Raw genomic sequence first — 20,570 nt, 5'->3', positions numbered from 1 at the left:
CCGTCCGGAGAGGTTAGCTGAGCGCGCTACAGTAACCAGCTAATGGATAAAAGTAAAAGTGTGAACAACAATAGTGCCAATCACACAGGGTTCTACAGAAACAACTCACTAATGTTCTAGCAACCCTTAAAAATGCCATAATAGCCGCCTATCAAGCACTAAGCAACCACTGATAACCTCCATAGCAAATCACCTGTCAAGCTTTTATCAAGAACATACCATAGCAACTACCTAGCAACCTCATAGCAACCACCTTGAACACAATAGCTGCAAGGAGAACCCTGTGAATCAAAAAGCAGCTTCATAAGTTTACTTTTTTTATCACTATGTAATAATGTGGGTTTTTTTATGTAAAAATACTGTATATACAGTACCAGTCAAAAGTTTGTCAAAAGTGTGTTTTCTTTCTTTTTATGATTTTTTTTTGCATTGTAAATGTAATTAATTAAATACATTAAAGCTATAGAAGAAAACGCAAAAAAAGTGTTAAAAAGAAAAAAAAAAAGAATAAGTAGCCAGATTTTTCTTTGACAACAGATCTGCACACTTTTGGTATTTTAATCTCAGTGTCTTCATGAGGGAGTGTCACCTGAAATAGTTTTCTCAACTTCTTAATGAAGGAGTTCCTGGAGGTGCTGAACAATAGCTGAACAATAGCTCCAGCTCATCCCAAATCACCTCAAATCACACATCTCAGTTGATCAGGTTTAGATCAGCGGATTGTGGAGGGCAAACACATTTTTTACTGTTTACTACATGATTCAGTATGTGTCCCTTAACTGTTTTGATGTCTTTAATATTAATCTACAATGTAGAAAAATAAATAAATAAATAAATTAATTAAAAAAAGAAAGAGAAGGTGTGTCCAAACTTTTGACTGGTACTGTACATACACACATGATGATTATGCTGTGTTCATGTTAATAACTGTAAATAAAAAAGAGGGTCAATGAACAGAATTTAACTTTTCCCTTGTTAAGAATGTGTTTAAAATGATGAAATGAAATGATGAATAATAATGAGCGAGTGAAGAGAGGGAAGGAGGGAGGGAGGTTTAAATTTAACCCTGGCGGAGGTGTGTGGAAGCGTGGGTAAACAGGCAGGCGGGTTGTTTACAGCCGTCAGACTCGGATCCCGGCACAGTCTGATCCGCGGGCTTTGATAAAAGCGGAACACGGCTGTCATATTAAAAGGTTATCACACCAGATCAGATGCTGATTGGCTGTCAACAGCATGGCGTTGCCACAGCAGCAGAGAGGTTTGAGGATCTTCACCGACAAGACCCTTCAAACGTCTCCGCGCACAGAGCTGATAGTGCGAGTGTTTGTGTGTGTGTGTGTGTGTGTGGATGGGGGAAGGGAGTCATGCTGGGGGGTAAAATCATGCTGTAATTTTCTATGAATGATTAGTGACTGGTAGTTTGACCGACTTTTTTTCCACTCTTTCCTCACATTCTTCCTTTCGTGTTTTGTTGTTTGTTTTTTCTCATTCATATCTACTTTCTTCCTTAGTGTTTTTGATTTTTAATATTTTTTCCTCTCTTCCTTCCTTCTTTCCTTGTTTTTCTTACTTCTTGTGTTTTTCATCTTCATTCTTTCATTTTTTTTCTTTTTCTTTACATCTTTCTTGGTTTTTACTCAATCTTCCTTCCTTTCTTCCTTTTTCATTCCTTCATTTCTTACATTCTTTCTTTAATTTCCTCATGCTTTCATGTTCTGTCTTTTCTCATTTTAAAATATCTGTTTTCTTTCTTTTCCTCATGTGCACCATTGCTTCCTTTTTTCTTTTGTTTCCTGGAAAAGTTTTTCTTACTTCTTGTTTCATAACCTTGTTTTTCCTCTCTTCATATTTTTATTTCACTTTTTTCCAATTTTAAGTTTCCTCTTTCTTTTCCCCCTTTTAATCTTTTATTTTTCTCCTTTTTCCTCCTTTATTTATTCTCTGTATTGCTGTTGGAAAGGTTCAAGTTTGCATCTGGGATCAGTACAGTCATGGCGTGGTCATTATTGCTCAGCTCTTATGTTTTGTTCTGGTCATTAATGTTAAGCCTGTGTTTGTGTGTGTGTGTACCATCAGAACCGATGCGGACCCCCAAGACCCTGAAGATCGCTGAGACTCAGGCTCGCTTCATCGCTGTGGACTGGGAGTCTCTGGGCTACAACATCACCCGCTGCCACACCTTCAACGTCACCATCTGCTACCACTACCTCACCAGCAGGAACCTGACCAAGAGCGACTGCCTGGACATGGACCCCAAAGCCCCCCGACACGTGGTGGACCACCTGCCCCCCAACACCAACATCAGCCTCAAAATGATCCTCACCAATCCAGAGGGGCGCAAGGAGAGTGAGGAGACCGTCATACAGACCGAGGAGGACGGTGAGAAACACACACACACACACACACAAACACAATTATTATTTTGTTTTGTTTAGTTTTATTCTGTAGCTATGAGGCTAATGTAGCTAACAAGCAGTAGAAGATTATATACACCAGTTAGCATAGTGCTAACTGCACACCTAAACCAACAGATAGTCATCAAACAGTATAAGAAACTACAGGAGCAAATCTAATAGAGGTGACTAAACAACTTAACTTTACCTTTTGTTTTTCTTTTGATCACTTTCTTTAACTTGTTCTTTTCTTTTTCATTGTTTCTTTTTTATTTATTCACTATTTTTTGTTGTCCTTCTTTTTTCTTTTATTACTGTCTTTTTTTTGGACAGGAAACAAAAACCCAGATTGGTTTTGACATCTTTTCCTCTTTAAACAGCCAACTGTTTCATCATCATTATTATGAATAGTGTGTGTGTGTATGGGTGTGTGTGTGCGCGCGTGTGTGTAGCTGAAAGCAGACATTTGTGTTGCCTCAGGGCTGTAGGCTGTCTGTTTCAGTCACATGACCCAAGCACACACTTCATCCTCTCTACTCCGAGAACAGGTGTCTGTGTGTGTGTGTGTGTGTGTGTGTCAAGGGAGTGTGTGAAAAGCTTCCCAGGATGCATTATCTCCGAAAACTGAAGCTCCATAAAACACCCCTGAGCACTGTTTGTACACACACACACACAGTGAAAAGGATACAAAGAGATGGAGAAAGGGACAATGAAAGTAAGGAAAATTGAAAATAAGGGAACGCATGACAAAATTGAGGACAAAGGAAAAAGAAGTAAAGAGAAAAAAGGAGAAAAGAAAAAGACAGAGGAATCTAGAAAAAAATTGAAAATAGGAAAGCAAGTAGAAGACCAGGGAAATTAAATGAAAGTGGAAGGAAATGAAGAAGACAATAGAAAATGCAATTTATTTTTAATGCAAATGATTTACATACAGTGGTCGTCCGTTATTTTATTCCCGTCAGGATCCACATCTCTGAGTTTTGTGTCCCCACGTTTAATAAAATAGCTTTTTGTCCATTGCCATGCACCATAATTACACTTTGGATGCGCATTTCCACGGAGATCCACGTAAAAAAAACACCAGAAATAGAGGAGCTACTGAACATGATGTCATGTGACTAAGAAATCCTAAAAACTCACTGGTCCTCCTGTTTTTTCAGTTGCAGTCCGGATGCAAGAGTAGAAGTGTGAAATATTTTTCACAGACGTCCCCCTGAGAAACTAATCCTGTCCGGACAGGGCTTAAGAGCCAATCATATCGTTAAGTTTGAGATAATTGGTAGCTAGTTGGTGCACATAGGCTCCAATTACTTGTTAGCTTTATTAGCGGCTTAGCTAACAAGTAATCATTTCAGTCTGCAGGTACATTCTAGAAGTAATTGAACAGCGGCATGTAAATCATGTTATCATGAAGTGTTACCTCTGGGGTCTGCTTGGGAACGCCCACACTTTGTGACACTTGTACAAGTGCTGAGATGTTATCTTGTGAGGGAGATGAGCACTTAATTCAATGTTGTTGAAACCTGATAGTGGATTAAAGATGGAAGGGTCATTCCAATTCATAAGCTGTTAAACATTCTATATATCTCATAGAAGACATTACCACCACCTATAGTGGACATGATTTCCACAGTGGGTGATAATGAGCGTGACCGGTGGCATCTGGCTAGAATATACAGTATAAATCACATCCACATTTAATGTAGGACATGGATTATGTCCATGAGACTTGGCAAAAGTCATGGTACACAACACCAATCCCTTGTTTCATGCTAAGCTTCATGTATGTGTATTATTTAATGTTCTGTCCTGTTATGATACTTTTTTCTTTTAGAATTATAAGAGCTACATCAGCTCAAGTTACGCTATCAGGACTGTGGCAAACAACTTGTTACCCCCACCACATACACACACACACACACATGCACACACACACATACATGCACACAGGCAGAGACTACCCTAAGTAGACACAGGTATGTGAAAGCCAGCACAAAGTGCTTATTATGTGTCTCAGTGGTCCATTAATGCTTTTTGTCTACAGAATGCTTACAGTAAGTAAACACACACTAACACAAACACATGCAGCAGAGGTAAAGTGATATTACAGTGGTACTTACAGTGCATTTAACTCTCTCTTTCTCACTCTCTCACTCTCTCTCTCTCTCTCTATACTAGTTCCTGGCCCTGTTCCCAGCGCCTCTCTAAAAGCAACTCCGTTTGAGGATCGAATCTTTCTGCACTGGAAAGAGCCTCTGGAGCCCAATGGGATCATTACACAGTATGAGGTAATACTGTCTGAGACTCTTTAGTGTGTATCTGTGTGTGTGTGTGGATGCGTGTGTGTGTGTGTGTGTGTTCACATTTTTCCAGGTTGGCTGTATTTCTAAGGTCAATACAGGGAGTGTGTTTGTGAGCTTCAGATTCTGAGGTTATTATTTATTATTTGCACTTTGTTACACCACACACATCGTAATGCAGCATTAATCCAACACTGATCTGACGCATCAGCGGACAACATTGTATTCCCTTCATTTTCAATGGGAAGCGTCGGGTCCATCAGCAGTCGCACAGTGCATTAAAAAGTTGAGCCAATCAGAGAGCAGGTGTTTGTCTGAGACGTGTTCTCAGTTCAGTGGATTTTAGCTCCGCATTCAAGCGTTCCAGAGAAGCATGAGATAAGTTTCAGGCTTCTCTGGTCTTTATGTTAAATTCCTGCTGATTTACAGGGACTCTGTTCAGCTTAATACAGCGTAGAGAAAGGCTGCAGAGATTGTTGGGGTCTCTGGTGGGTTTTAAAATTATTTATATATCATTTAATTGGAAAGGTTTGCTTTTGTTAGCCTATATGCTGCTCACTAGTAAATCGAACATTTATATTTATAAATATACATTTATATTTTTTATAGGAAATAAAGCTTATATAAAACCATTTACCATTTATTAAAAATTTAATTTAGTACAAAGCAGGGAACCCTTTTGTTATCATGCCTGTATGCAACCAGTATCCAATATCTGTTTCTAATATGTGTATCGCATATGTATAAAAGCCTTGATAATGTGTGTGTGTGTGTGTGTGTGTGTGTGTGTGTGTGTGTATACGTGTTTTACTGTGGTAATAAATCTCTTATTCTCTGTGGAAGGCTAATGTTTAAGTGCAGTAATTGTGTTGGTGCTTTAGTCAGCATAGGCCGTGTGTGTGTGTGTCTGTCTGGCTGGCTGTCTGTCTGTGTGTTTACATTAGAACCTGACTGATACTTGGTCTTATTAAATTGTTGATTAATAAAATATACATACAATAAAAACATGTATATAAAAAGACACTGCCAATAAATCAATACTATTTTAATGTATAAACCTCCAGAATGTGAGAATTACCAAAAAATAAGCCATAAGCTTTTTGTTATGAGAGCTGCTAAACTACATGAGCTAATTAAAAAGAGGAGAGTGTGGGCTCATAGTGTGTGGTTGTGTGTGTGTTTATCTGCAGATCAGCTACAGCAGCGTGCGTTCGTTTGACCCCTCAGTTCCGCTGTTGCGCCCCCCGGTGATGGTGTCGTTACCCTGGAACGCCTCCCACCATGTTTTCTCTCAGCTCCACCCGGGAACCACCTACCAGTTCCTCATCAGAGCTAGAACCAGCAAGGGCTTCGGACTCCCAACCACCATCAACATCACCACTAATATATCAGGTACTGGCTCTGTGTGTTAGGGTTGCATCGATTAGTCGATACTATCGACAGTGTCAATTATAGAAATTAGTCGACTCCAAATATTCTTTCTCGACAAATTGTTCACAAATTGGTTAAGTACACAAAGTATTGGGGATATAAACACAATTGGAGAAGGATACTGGGTCACTTACAGAGTTTAACAAACACTCACCTCAGCCTATGTCTCCAAAAGTGCCTAAATACAACAGATTACCTATTTCCACACTAAATAGCAGCACCTTTTTATGTTTAAAGGACAATGTTCTACACCTTTAAATATTATTTAAATCCCATGTTCGGCTGTTTCTATCTTTGATAGTAGGCCTGTCACGATAAGAATTTTTTGTGGTCGATTTAGTAAAATTTAGTATATAGTATAGTATAGTTTTAGTAAAATCGTCAAAAACCTTACATCATATGTCATTAATGTAGGGTGTTGCACAGTGGTGTTGACCAGAAGCAGTCACAGTTCGCTCTGAAGAACCAAGGATTTTTCAGTTCTCGCTGCGAACAAATGTTCCTGCTTCCGGAACCTACTTTTGTTGGTGGAAACGAGGCAAACTGGTTCAAAATTAGGCAAATTTCGTGAACCAGAAATGGTGCGGTAAGAAGCAAAGATTGGTAGACATTCAACAAGCTGCTTAACAATGCATATAAAAATTGTATAACAATGTATGGGCCGCATTATTAGTGTGTTTTGCGTATTTGTGTGTATTTCTCATTAGCAGGGAATGTTTACATGTTTGTCAAACTTCTGATTAATGGCACACAGAGACACTCCCCACTGGTGTGTGTGTGTGTGTGTGTGTGTTCTTGCCCCCAGCTGGGAGGGTGTTTACACTTGTTCTCTGTATGAAACCTTTCAGCCCCCACAAACCCCTCCCACACACACACACACACACACACCCACACACACTCTATATACTAACACAAGCTCACTCTGCGCTCTAACAAGACAACCAATTGAGAACAGCTTTTAGACCAGCTGTCTAAATAATATGAAGGTGTGTGTGTGTGTGCATATATGTGTGTGTACAGTGATTCAGATACCAGCTCACTAAATGCAAATGCAGTCTGCCCCTCTCTACCACACACGCACACACACACACACTAAAGTGCAGACTTTGTTCAGAGTGAATAAATGAAGGTGAATTGGAGCTAAAAGCTTCTTGACTTTTTTCAGTAATGGGAGAAGAGGAGGACAGTAACACACACACACACACACACACTCTCGCTCTTTACTCTACACTAAAGTACCTGCTGTATGAGCTGTATTATTGGCCTAATTGCAGGAAATTTGATTTCCTCTGTTTTGTCTGTTTGGATTCATCTCCGTCTCACTCTCGCTTTGAGAGATGTGTCACTCAGACTGACGGCAAAACAATTATTAATATCAGAAAACCATAAATCATCAGAAAACAATGACATATAGAATTATGTAGGTAGATGTCAGCAGCATTATTTTTGGGCAAGGTTCAATAATTTACTTTAAAATGTTAAAAAAATTCTGACAAGACTGTAATTCATTACAGGAAGTGTAGAGGGAGCTCTATAATACTCTATAATGTTCATATAATTGAAAGACCCATTCTGACAGACTGTAATACAGTACAGGAAGTGTAGAGGGAGCTCTATACTGCTTTGTAATGTTCATATAATCGACAGGCTCATTCTGACAGACTCTAACACACTACACATTCAGGGGACACTGTGCATTCCTCTATATTATTCAAAAATATTGATGATTATTCATTAAATTGATAAACAAAATAACATTGGAACATATGATTAAATCCCCTCAGCTCCCACTCTGGAGGAGTATGACGGCTCTGAGGCATTTCTGAACGAAACGGCCACCACCATCACTGTCCTGCTTAAACCTGCACAGGCCAAAGGAGCACCCATCAGGTAAGAGTTTTTTTTGTGTGTTTTATGTGTGTTTTATGTGTGTACTATTTGTGTATATATATATGTGTGACAAATCATAAAGCAAATGACCATAAGCATAAGCAATGACTCTAATCCCTTGATAACAGTTTAACCATGAACCAACTCACTAAACTACATGTAATGTTATCAAATTAAGCTGAAACACTAAAAGCAATCTCAGGCTTTTGTTCTGAGTTAATGTGCTAACTGTACTAATGTGCTAACTGTGTTACCCCTGAGCTAACTCCTTAACTGCAAGCTATTCATTTGCACCTCTCTGGTGAGAATCCATTGTTGTGTAACGCCAAAGTGTATGAAATCGAGAGCCTTGTCAAATCTCAATTTTATGCCTTTCTCCTTGATTCTAAACTCTCTTATCAGCTCCACTGATCATTAGAGGTGTAACAAATCATTGTCACATGATGCATAGCGATGAAAAATTTTGACTTTGTGCATTGTGGGAACAAACTATTCCATGTTCTGTTGATAAAATAGTGAAATGCAGTTAGTTGCATTTAATTGTTTAAACACCAGAGGCCGCAATTTCGCTAGTGCAGGCCAAAGAACCAGTGGGCGTAAGCAAAGGATATGATATGTCAATCACACAATCACTTTTATCCACTTTTTTCTCACCATGGTCGTTGCACAGGTTTTGGCTCCACAGGTTTTTATTCTCATGATCCGGGAGAGACTACAACTGATCATATATGAGAAATTTGTAGTTCTATAGTTACAGTATTTCTAGGTAGTCTTACTGTTTCTCTACAAACTTTATTATCCTCCTTTCAAACGGTTCTTCAATAGTCAGGACCCCACAGGACCACCGCAAGTCGTTCTCAGCACTGCAGTGACACTGACCTAGTGGTGGTTTGTTAGTAGTGTGTGTTGTGCTGGTATGCGTGAATCAGACACAGCAGTGCTGCTGGAGTTTTTAAACTATCCAGAGAAACAGGAAAACTGTAGGACTGTAATTACAGAACTACAAAGTGATCCTATATGTTCAGTGGAGCTGAAAAATCGGATAATGTGTGTAGAAACAAGAAGATGGTCATGATATTGTAAATATACTGTGTAAACACATTTTATTATTTAGCTAGGACTAAGCTCTCCATTAAGTGTGTCTGTCTGTATGTTTATGAGGGGAGGGGGGCTGTTATTGTGCAAAACACACACAGACACACACATTTATTTCTCTTAAGATTATTGGTTGTTTGTTTAGTTGTGACACATCAGCCAAATATCAGACTCATCTACTGATCAGAGTATTAGATGGGGTGTGTGTGTGTGTACAGTGCTGGGATTAGAGCGGATATGTTGACACATTAAGAGATTAGAATGTGTTGGTATTGTTATGCGAAGAATGTGGATCCAGCAGATTTGAGAGTGTTTTATGAACTATTAAAATGCGACGCAGCTTGCTTTATTTTTTATTTATTTATTTATTTGACACACTTATGGCTGTGCACATGTTGGTTTATCTAACAGGAGGAACAGCTAGCCTTGTCATTTTGAACAAAGTCGATTAAGGTGCGCACATGCGTGGGTGTGTGTAGTGTGTGTGAGTGGGAGTGTGTGTTATGGACAGTTCTATGACTGGCCATCTGCTGTGGTCATTTGTAACAGTTTGTCATTGACAAGTGATACAGATGGAGGGAGAGAGAGAGAGAGAGAGAGAGAGAGAGGGAAGAGTGAGGGCGGGGAGAAAGAGCAGAAAAGAGAAAGTAAAAAAAAATGTGTGTGTGTGTAAGTGTGCTTTCTGATTATCGTACAGCTTTCTGGGGGAGAACTCATCTCCTAGTGCTGCATGATTCACCGAGACACACACACACACACACACACCCCTACCTGTCGAGTTAGCGGAGAACCCAGAGGGCATGAAGCTGAGTTGTAGGACTGTAACATGTAAATCAGAGCGAGAGAAGTGAGAGAGAGTTACAGAGAAACAGTTGAAAAAAGAGGACAGGATAGATAGAAGGGGATTGAGGGACATGAAGGCAGTCAGGGATGGACAGAAGGAGAGAGTGAGAGATTATAAGAAAAAAAACGGAGAGAAAGATTAAAGTAGAGAGAGAGACTGACAAACACATTGAAGCAGATTGAAAGAGAACAAAAAAGATTTGCAAACAGAGAGATGAGAAGAAGAAGAACAGACAGAAATAGAGAACTGGAAACAGGAGGATGGACAAAAAAAGGCAGAGAAACAGTCAGACAAGGAGAAAGAGATAGAAATATAGAGAGACAGTAGGATAGAAAGAAAAAGTGTAAGAAAATAAAGGTAAAGAGTGAGACCAACAAGAGCAGGGGAGCAAAAGAGATAGGAGAAAGAATGGGGGCACATTCACCTATAGTATTTAAAGCTCTGCCACTGTCACCCACAAACAGCAGGTTCTGATTGGTTGATTTTGCTTGTGTTTCTCTCTCAGTGCGTATCAAATCGTGGTGGAGGAGTTGAACCCCCACCGGACCCGGCGCGAGGCCGGCAGCGTGGACTGTTACCAGGTTCCTGTGTCCTACCAAACCGCAGCCAGTGGGGGGTCACCCTATTACTTTGCTGCAGAACTTCCTCCCGGGAACCTCCCAGAACCTTCTCCATTTACTGTGGGAGATAATAAAACATACCACGGCTACTGGAACGCCCCACTGGCCCCACGCAAAAACTACAACATCTACTTTCAGGCGGTCAGCAGCGTGGAGAAGGTTAGCAAAGCATGCACTGATACATATACTGATACACACACACACACACATTCTTTCACATCTTTATAAATTCTTGTGTTCCCCTCAACCACTGGCCACACATTGTTTTCTTTACTCAGTGGCCACTTTATTAGAAACACCTAACGTGTGCTTCCACTCACTGGCCACTTTATTGGAAACACACATTGTGTTTTTAAACATTCTAGGCCACTTTATTAGAAACACAGATCTTGTGTTTCCACTCACTGGCCACTTTATCAGAAACACCTACCTACTGACTGGACACTTTACACTAAACACCTACATTGTGGTTTTTCTCACTGGCCACTTTATTAGAAACAACTACTATGTACTTCTGCTCACTGGCCACTTTATTAGAAACATCTTCCATGTACATCCACTTACTGGCCACTTTATTAGAAACACTTACATTGTGTTTTTTCTCACTGGCCACTTTATTAGAAACACCTACCATGTACTTCCGCTCACTGGCCACTTTATTAGAAACACCTACCATGTACTTCTGCTCACTGGCCACTTTATTAGAAACACTTACATTGTGTTTTTTCTCACTGGCCACTTTATTAGAAACACCTACCATGTACTTCTGCTCACTGGCCACTTTATTAGAAAACACCTAAAAAAAACACTTTTACTCACTGGCCACTTTATTAGAAACACCTACCATGTACGTCCACTCTCTGGACACTTTATTACAAACACCTACATTGTATTTTTTCTCACTTGCCACTTTATTAAAAACACACATTGTTTTTTTTAACTTTCTGGCCACTTTAATAGAAACACCATCTAATACCTTATAACTCCATTATAGGTGTGCACTTATAGTCTGCAGAACATCTGTTGCAGTTTATGTGTTCCACTCTATTTAATCCATCCTGGGTCAGATTAAATTGATGTGTAGATATTATTGAGGTGGTTTCTACTCAATACAGCAGTGACACTAACATGATAGAATTCATAATAGTGTGTGTACGAGTGTGTATGAGTGTGTGTGTGTTTTGCACACACTCGTACTCGTAACATATGCATATCAGGCATGTCAGTGTCACTGCTGGGTTGAGAGTGTGTCCACAAACTGACCACTGATAACGGGGTTAGAAGATGCTATGCTGCTCATCGTCAACAGTTGAGCTGCAGACTCTAAATGTACACCGGCGAGGTGGAGTGACAAGGTGAGCGCCCCTCTGTCTCGTGTTTTTTGTGTGGTTTTGATGGAAGTGGGCAGATCCTGAGCAGATATTGTGTGTGTGTGTTTTTTTTATTATCCTCCACAGGAAACGAAAACGCAGTGTGTGAGATTGGCAACTAAAGGTGAGGAACTACTTTATTGCTTTTCATTTCAACATTCACTCTGGGACATCTCTCTATTTCTCTCTCTCTCTCTCTCTCTCTCGCTCGCTCTCTCAACCCCACCCAGAACCCCTCTCTTTATGTGTCTCTCTGGGTTATGTGAGTCTGTCTCTTTCTATCTCTGTAAGTGTGTGTGTGTGTATAAGGTGAGGGTCTCTTGGTAGATTGGTGGTATAGGGTTTTTTCTCTCCGGTAGCTCTACACTGGATGCACAGCCCAATATCAGATACCGGGACCACCCTCACTTTGGCCATGCTGGGGTTAAACAGGGGAGGATCCCAAATTCATAAGTTTATGAACCAGAATCCTTCTGCAGCAGCAAAGGGGGCTGGGGAGACAGATTGGAAGATTCAGCAGAATTATATATATATATATAAAAAAGCTTATTTGTGATCTTTGTAGTGTGTGTGTGTGTGTGTATTTGCTGGTAAAGCACCTTGTTCTGCTGAGCCGTTATTTTCCTGCCAAGCACGAGGACAAACTGAGCCAATTCACGTGATTCTTATGTCATCAGAGATTATCAATAATAATCCATGTTTTTTTTATCAACTACCTAAAATAGCAAGTTATCAATTACATTAACCGCCTTTCCTCAAGCTGCCAACAGTCTGTGCTTTATTCAGATCCGTCTGTTTTAAATCCACCACATCCTCATATATTGATCATTTGCTATTATAATGAACTGATAATAGAACCATTTTTATATTATTTTGTGCTACATTTCTACTATTGATCAGATCTGTAATACAGCTCTGGGAAAAAAATAAGTTGAATGAATTAGTTTCTCTGATTTTGCTATTTATAGGTAAATGTTTGAATAAAATGACCATTTTATTGAATGTTTTATTCTATAAACTACAGGCAACATTGAGAAATGACTGAAACAACAAAAAAGATGCAGAGCTTTCAGACCTCAAATAATGCAAAGAAAACAAGTTCATAAACTTAAAAAGTTTTAAGAATTCAGAAAGCTATATTTGGTGGAATAACCCTGGTTTTTAATCACAGTTTTCATGCACCTTGGCATGTTCTCCTCCACCAGTCTTACACACTGCTTTTGGATAACTTTATGTCACTTCTGGTGCAAATATTCAAGCAGTTCAGCTTGGTTTGATGATTTAATTATTTACAGCACAATCCTTTACACCTGTAAACACTCATGAAACTAGACTTTAAAACCCATAGACTTTTAATTTCACAAGAGCAGGAGTTTTTTACATTTCAACTGAAGCTCCCAATCACAGTCTGGATATCTTAACAGTAAAAGAAAACTGCTATAATCAGTGAAACGTGTTTTTTAAAACAGATTTTACTTAAATTTAAATATCTGGATGCATGTTGACATTGTCAGGCAATGTATTCTTAATCATTTAGTGTAACTTAGAATTTCAGACGTCTAGAAATGTATGCTTCCATTTGTATTACATTTTTCCTCTCGTTAAACCAGGACTACTAATACTAAACCAAGTTTACTAATATAATACAAACAATGACTAAAGACTCCTAAATTCTAGTCTTATAATAAAAGCATAAATATTGCTGAAATAGTTAAATATTCAGTGTTATAGTAATAAAATGTCATATAAACCTTAAGTACAGCAGGAAGTGGACTGCAGGACATTTTGCTGTTTTAACAGAAGCAGATTAACCAGTTTCTCCTGCCCAGCCTGTGTACTAGCCTGATTAACTAAAACAACATGTGGATGTGATGCTATAGCATTAACATTAGCTACTTCAGAACTTTAGAAGACGGGAAATCAGCCAAACTTACAATATTAGCCTTTAATTTACCTAATTTATTCTCTCTTGGCCAGAGAATACCTAAAGCATTGCAAACATAAAAACACCTTACTATTACACCACCGGTCAAAGAGCGATATGCTGCTAAATTTTGCTATTGATGTGCTCTGTATGCTTGATTGTTTAATATTGATTTACTTTACTGTATTAAAGTATTTTATTCCGTTGATCTGCTCTAAATACTCTAACATTTCATGCTTTTTAAAATATTGTTTTTATCTCCTTTGTTCTTTCTTAGTATTTAATGTGTCACCAACACCAGGAAAAACGTCTTGTTCATATCAGCATACTTAGCGAATTTGTTTTCTGAAAGAAGTTTAGACTAGTTTTGGACTAAAAAGCATTTCTATTCATAGTGCGTTTTAATCCAAGCCTCTACATAATCCAAACATAGTTATGTAAATGCACACAAATGGACATGGAAACTGCCTTGGGGATGAGTGCTAGCTTTGGTGCTAGCGCTGGCATTTTTCCGCTGTTGCTCTTTTTTTTATTCAGTCCGTATGCTCAGATCAGCCCTGCTTGTGTTTCTCTGTAGCAATAGGCTTTAAAATATACGTCCGCCAATCAAAGACTTTCCCCGCCGGCTCCGCGCTATGGCCGTTTCTGCCTCAGAATATCAGCTAAGCTAGGAGGCTTAGCTAGTCACTTATTTGTTATTGTTTTAGTTGGGTGACATATGGTACTCTTTTCAGACCTGTGCTGCGCTAATGCTTATTTGTGCTGGATTTTTTTAAGTGCAGGCAGAAGCTTTTGAAAGAGCTGTGGTAGGGAGATTAGCGAAAGTGCTGCTAGCTAATCCATAGACAGCTGGACGAGCATTAGCACGTAGCTGCTCTCGGGCAGCTGTGAGTTTTCCTGTGAAGAGAGCAGCCTGTCTCTTAAACTCTTCAAACTGCTAATCCTTCACTCGCTCTCAGACTTGTGTTTGTCTGAGTGCCGGGTGTTTTTACATTATGGTTTAGAGACTGTACAGCAAGTCGTGGTGAAATAGATGGACTTGTTTTGGGGTTTTGTGTTGTTTTGGAATCCGTCACTGCTTTTTTTTTTTTTTTACTTCATTTGAGAAAGTTTTGTTAATTTAATTTTTTTTTTCTGTGAAATGTAGAATTGAACACTAAATGAGGGTGACATTATCCATAAAAAAGGTTCTGAATGGTTTAACATCTTCTTCTTCTTCTTCTTCTTCCTCCTCCTCCTTCTCCTCCTCCGAATTTTTGTCCAGCTAACTAGTGCCGTTTTTCGTGATATTAACTATACCATATAAGATATAAAGAATCGTGCGCTTGTATACAGTTTTTTCTATAAGACATCTGTTTTAATTGGTTAATCAAGGTTCTTTAACTTTGTTAATGTCTGCTTTTTTGTCCATTGAAAATGAATGGGGAGAAATTGGTACGCTCATGAACATCATATTTTTTTGTAGATATGAAAGTTTGGACACCCCACGCGTCCAGAGCAAACTAGAGTCCATAGCTACGCTCAAAAGTTTGGACACCCCGCACGTCACCTAGTGCTCCAGTATGGTGTGTGTATGCAGCTTTTGGTCAAAAGTTTGGACACCCCACTCATCCAGAGCACACTAGCATATCTTTCCAAATATAAAACTCAATCACCTGTACTGTTAAAAGAAAACACATGCTTCTGGTTCCTTCAGATGTGTATCAACATGTTTCTGTTTATTAACCTTATGTATGATGAGCTCTTACAGCTCTATCTAGTAAGGATCTCATCAGCATGGCATGCTCATTGCAAGGCATTGTGAATTGTTGGAGCTAGAATAAGGCTTTTTAATAGGTGCCTGATGGATGGGGTGTTCAATTTCTGAAATGATTGGTGGCCCAGCAATGGAAAGGCATAACAATGATGGATGGCCATCACTCCATGCATGTTTGCTTACTATGTAAATGTGTAAAGTTGTTAATGTTCACTGCATAGATGGGTTAAAGGGGTCTTGTATTGTCTTAAAATATGATACAAGGGGGGCGCCGAGTGTTCCAGCGGTCTAAAGCGCTGCCACTATCAGCGGGAGGTTGCCGGTTCGAACCCTCGCTCAGGCAGCTTTGCCATCAAGCTGTCGGCGCTCAGAGGGAGCAAAATTGGCCCTGCTCCCTCCGGGTGGGTAGATGGCGCTCTTTCCCCACATCACTCCTAGGGTGATGTCTGCAGCAGCGTCTGTGAGCTGATGTATCAGAACCGAGTCACTGTGCTTTCCTCCAAGTGCGCTGTGATGCTGCCCGGCAATGCTGCAGCAGCAGCTTGAAAAGAAGCGGTGGCTGACTTCACATGTTTCGGAGGAAGCATGTGTTAATCTTCACCCTCCTGGTGTGTTGGGGCATTACTAATAATAGAGGGAGTCCTAGTGAGTGTGTTGGGTAATTCGCCGTGTAAATTGGGGGAAAAATGGGAAAAAAATTAAATAAAATTATAAAAATATATATATATATGATACAAGGCATTACCAACCAGAGTAGACAGAGCAGTGACGGTGGTGTCTAGCCTGAATTAAAAAAAGTCAGGCAGAAATCGCATCCACATCAATGCAGGAGACCCTGCACGCATATCCCACACTTCAGTGCAATATTCTTTAGTTTCCATGGGACATGACAAAAGTCATGGGACACAATACAAGATCCTGTTCTGTGACTTCTTTCTAATGTCTACGTCTCAGGCTTGTTTGTGAGTGTTTGTAGTAATTGACTGTACTGTACCGATGCAGACAATTCCTTTAGGTTCCCCAGCTAGCTGATGGATGTGTGATCAGGAAAGCGCCCCCTGGTGCTGCTGATATGGATTGCAATCTGTATCGGCGAGCTCTCGTAGAGGATTCTACTGATTAGAGTAGCGGAGGAAAACACTCGACCCCATATGCCTTGCAGCCGCACCTGACAGATTGAATATGAAAGCGTTGTTATTACAGATTTGCTGTTGTCATTAATTATTTTCCATCTCAGTCTTTCTCGTGGGGAGATAACATAATAAAAGCGGCGGCTGCTAGCTCCTGGCGCTCGCAGAGCGAATTTGATATGGTCCGTGTCATGTACCCTTAGCGAAAGCAAAATAGATTTTCATTTTAAGCAGGGAGTTTTATCTCTCAAATGGATGTAATCCAATTTTCATTTGAATTTTCTTCCAGTGTGTTTTTTTTTTCGGGCCGATCGTGTTCATGAAAGTTGACAGTAACAGAAGTATTGTGTCTGGAAGAGAGGGATTTGTGTCTGAAGCAATAAGCCAGCAGCATCAAATCCCAGACTGCATTGTGGGTAAATCACCTTTTAACCCAGGTGTCAGGATCAATCATTACAGCTGCTCGCTCTTTTAAAGCTGTAGCCTTTGCTTTCGCTGTTTGATAAACCAGCCTGTAACTGGGAGGGCCGCTGCTTGGAACCCTTGTGCATGTGTGTGGGTGGGTTAAAGTGTGAGTGTTTGTTTGTTTGTTTGTTTGTTTGCTAGAAATATGATTTTATGATAATTTATTATCAATAATACATCATACAGTCAGTAAATAATATATCAGTCAGTCAGTATCATTGCAGTAATGTTTCATTTTGTCGCCAAAAAACTGACATAACAGCTTTACAGAACTTACAGCCCTAAAAAAAAAATAAGAGAGCACATAAAAATGATGAGTTTCTCTGATTTTACCAAATTGAAAACCTCTGGAATATAATAAAGAGGAAGATGGATGATCAAAAGACATCAAACCAAGCTGAACTGCTTGAATTTTTGCACCAGGAGTGGCTTAAAGTTATCCAAAAGCAGTGTGTAAGACTGGTGGAGGCGAACATGCCAAGATGCATGAAAACCGTGATTTAAAATCAGGGTTATTCCACCAAATATTGATTTATGATCTCTTACAACTTTAGATGTTTTCTTTGCATTATTTGAAGTCTGAAAGCTTTGAATCTTTTTTGTCATTTCAGCCATTTCTCATTTTCAACAAATAAATGCTCTAAATTACAATATGTTTATATGGAATTTAAGAGTAATGTTCATTTTACTCAAACATATACCTATAAATAGCAAAATCAGAGAAACTGATTCAGAAACTGAAGAGGTCTCCTAATTTTTTCAGAGTTGTATGTACAGTAACAGTCAAATGTTTGGACACACCTTCTCATTCAGTGTTTTTATTATATTTTTTTCTCATAATGTTTTTGATCATAACATTTTCGATGGTCTTTGCGACTGTAATTGAGGATACTTTCAAAGTTCTTGATTGTTATTTTTTTAAACTAAAACATAAATAAATTCTGGTCTAACACGTTTTCTTATGATTTTCTTCATAGTTTGGATGCTTTTAGTATTAATGTACAATGCAGAGAAATTTTAATATGAATGAAAAACCAATGAATTTAAGGTATGTTCAAACATTTGACTAGTACTGTGTATCATCATTGGAAAATTTTGAATTATTTTATAGTAGTATGTAAATGTTTAATGAAGTGTTAGGAGAGTAAGGCTTCAGAATGCACACATACATAAGTTGTGTGGTGCTGTCTTGTGAGTGAGGTTGAACACTAGCCAATGTGCTTATTTTAAATCGGCGTTAATTGTCTGAGTTTGAGAAAGGCCAAATGGAAGGGACTTTTAATTTGACGAAATTGTGCAGGTATTTAACATTTTCTGATCACTGACCTGCAGTGTCACACGTGTACCGGGAATACAGTATAGGGGGCATTACCACCCACAGTGGACAGCTCAGTGGGTGGTAATGCTTGTGAGTACCGGTGTATGGCTAGAATTGTTGGTATTGACAGACAAGTGACTCTGGCAGAAATCACATCCACATTCACTGCAAGAGGATTTTGTGTGTGTGTGTCTGTGTCTGTGTGTCCGTCTGTTTGTCTGTCTCTGAAACATGCTCTGTCATTGTCCTCGGTGTCAGTGGGTAATCGCTGACAGCTTTTTTTCTGTCTGCTCTCTGACAGATGAGACTTGTATTTTTCTCTCTCTCTCTCTCTCTCTCTCTCTCTTTGTGTGTGTGTGTGTGTGTAAGAGAGAAAGAGGCGTATTCGCCCCTCATCACACTGAATGTGTGGAGGCTGGTAATTAATCACCTGTCACCTGTTCGTCCCAAAACCGTTGATCTTTAGAAAAACACGACCTTTAGCGCAGCCCCATTGAATGCTGGGACAGCAGCAGAGATTCAGCTGAGAATAATGTGGTCACTAGCATGATGGAGTCAGAAGAAAAAGTTCTGAACGTCCTGCGCTTGAGCTAAAATGCACTGACCTAACGTTCACAATGTGTTCTAATGTTCTGCTTGGAAAGCTAATCACGTAGCGTAAATATTTTTTTCCAGTTTACTCTCTAAATTTATTCATTTATTCAGGGGCGGATTTGAAAGTTCTGGGGCCCCAAGCAATGTTTTTTTGGGGGGGCCCTGATCAATTGGTTTTAATTGGTATAGCAAAATGCAATATTGACTCTGACAACCTAGTTGTCTCAGGTACCTCATCCACGTCAGACGTTTTATTTCTTGCAGCTGCAAAAAAAAATTGATGAGCTTTGTCAAGCTTTCTGTGCTGGACTTCCTTTCCTTAATTTTCTTTCTTTTTTGGGCACCACTGGGATAAGATTGTTTCATGATTTTAAATGTTTTTCTTTTCTTTTTTTTTCGTTTTTGGCCAGCAGGGGGCTCCCTGATTCCTGGGGCCCCAAGCAATTTCGTGGTTTGAGTGGTGATAAAATCTGCCCATGATTTCCAGTTACCCACCCGTAGCTATGATGCCTCCAGTAATTACTGGAAGGGTGATGACTAGTACATGCTCCTTTCCAGACTATAATAATACAGAATATAATCTCCAGTGAGTCTCTTCAACACCACTAGAGCTCAACATGCTTGGAGGAGAACACTAAACGCTAATTCTGTTACTAGCATTTAGCTTTGTCTGCAGCAGTTTTGCCCCAACAGCTTGTGAACAGTAAAGTTATATGGAGTATTTCGCTGTTTTAGCCGCACTAGCTGCATTTCAATCATTGCGTCCTTTTGGTGATGTGTAGATCCATTTTCTAAAACCTTTTACAATAAAGTTTTTCTCATTTACAAACATTTTTCTCCCTTTTTATTTTTCCTATTTATTTTATCTCTCGCATCCTTTTGTTTTCTTCTACCTCTACTGTTTTGTTCTTTTTATCTCAACTTTCAGCCAATTAAAAATATATATATTTTTACATCATATTCTCTTTTACTCTTTTTCTCTCTTTTATTCTCTTCCACCCCTTTTTGCTTTCTTTTTCCTTACAGCTTCTTTCTCCTTTTCTATCAGTTATTTTTCTTTCTCTCTGTTAATTTTCTGCCTCTAGCACTGTTTTTATCTTTTGTCTCTTACTGTTTTATTCTTTATCTCTGTCTGTCTTTGGTCTATGTCTTATTATCTCTTACTTGCTTTTGACTGTCTTTTACATATTATATTCTCTCTCTCTCTCTCTCTCTCTCTCTCTCTCTCTCTCCCTCTTTCATTTTATTGTTTTTATCTTTTATCTTTCTAACAATAAAAAAATCTTTTACATCATATTCTCTTTCACTCTTTTTCTCTATTCTCTCTCTTAACCTCTTCTTCTTTACAGCCTCTCTACTATTTATTTGCTCTTCTATTCTTTTTCTCCTTTTTTTATCTCTCGCATCCTTTTGTTTTTTTCTACTTCTAACGTTTTTTTT

General features: G+C 39.1%; 1 protein-coding gene across 17 annotated transcripts in view; it reads left to right on the top strand.

Moving 5' to 3' along the window:
• ptprk (protein tyrosine phosphatase receptor type K) overlaps window positions 1–20,570 on the top strand; it is a 206,385-nt gene that overhangs the window by 133,621 nt on the left and 52,194 nt on the right. For all 17 annotated transcript variants that reach the window (XM_049478680.1, XM_049478698.1, XM_049478763.1 and 14 more), the window contains 6 exons: window positions 2,077–2,379; window positions 4,572–4,681; window positions 5,884–6,085; window positions 7,909–8,014; window positions 10,459–10,732; window positions 12,031–12,067. In XM_049478680.1, the coding sequence (XP_049334637.1) occupies window positions 2,077–2,379; window positions 4,572–4,681; window positions 5,884–6,085; window positions 7,909–8,014; window positions 10,459–10,732; window positions 12,031–12,067 (1,032 nt within the window). The remainder of the gene's footprint in view (window positions 1–2,076; window positions 2,380–4,571; window positions 4,682–5,883; window positions 6,086–7,908; window positions 8,015–10,458; window positions 10,733–12,030; window positions 12,068–20,570) is intronic.

The sequence above is a fragment of the Astyanax mexicanus genome, chromosome 1, assembly GCF_023375975.1.
Source record: "Astyanax mexicanus isolate ESR-SI-001 chromosome 1, AstMex3_surface, whole genome shotgun sequence".
Lineage (NCBI taxonomy): Eukaryota > Metazoa > Chordata > Actinopteri > Characiformes > Acestrorhamphidae > Astyanax > Astyanax mexicanus.
This window is presented reverse-complemented; position numbering and strand designations above follow the sequence as displayed.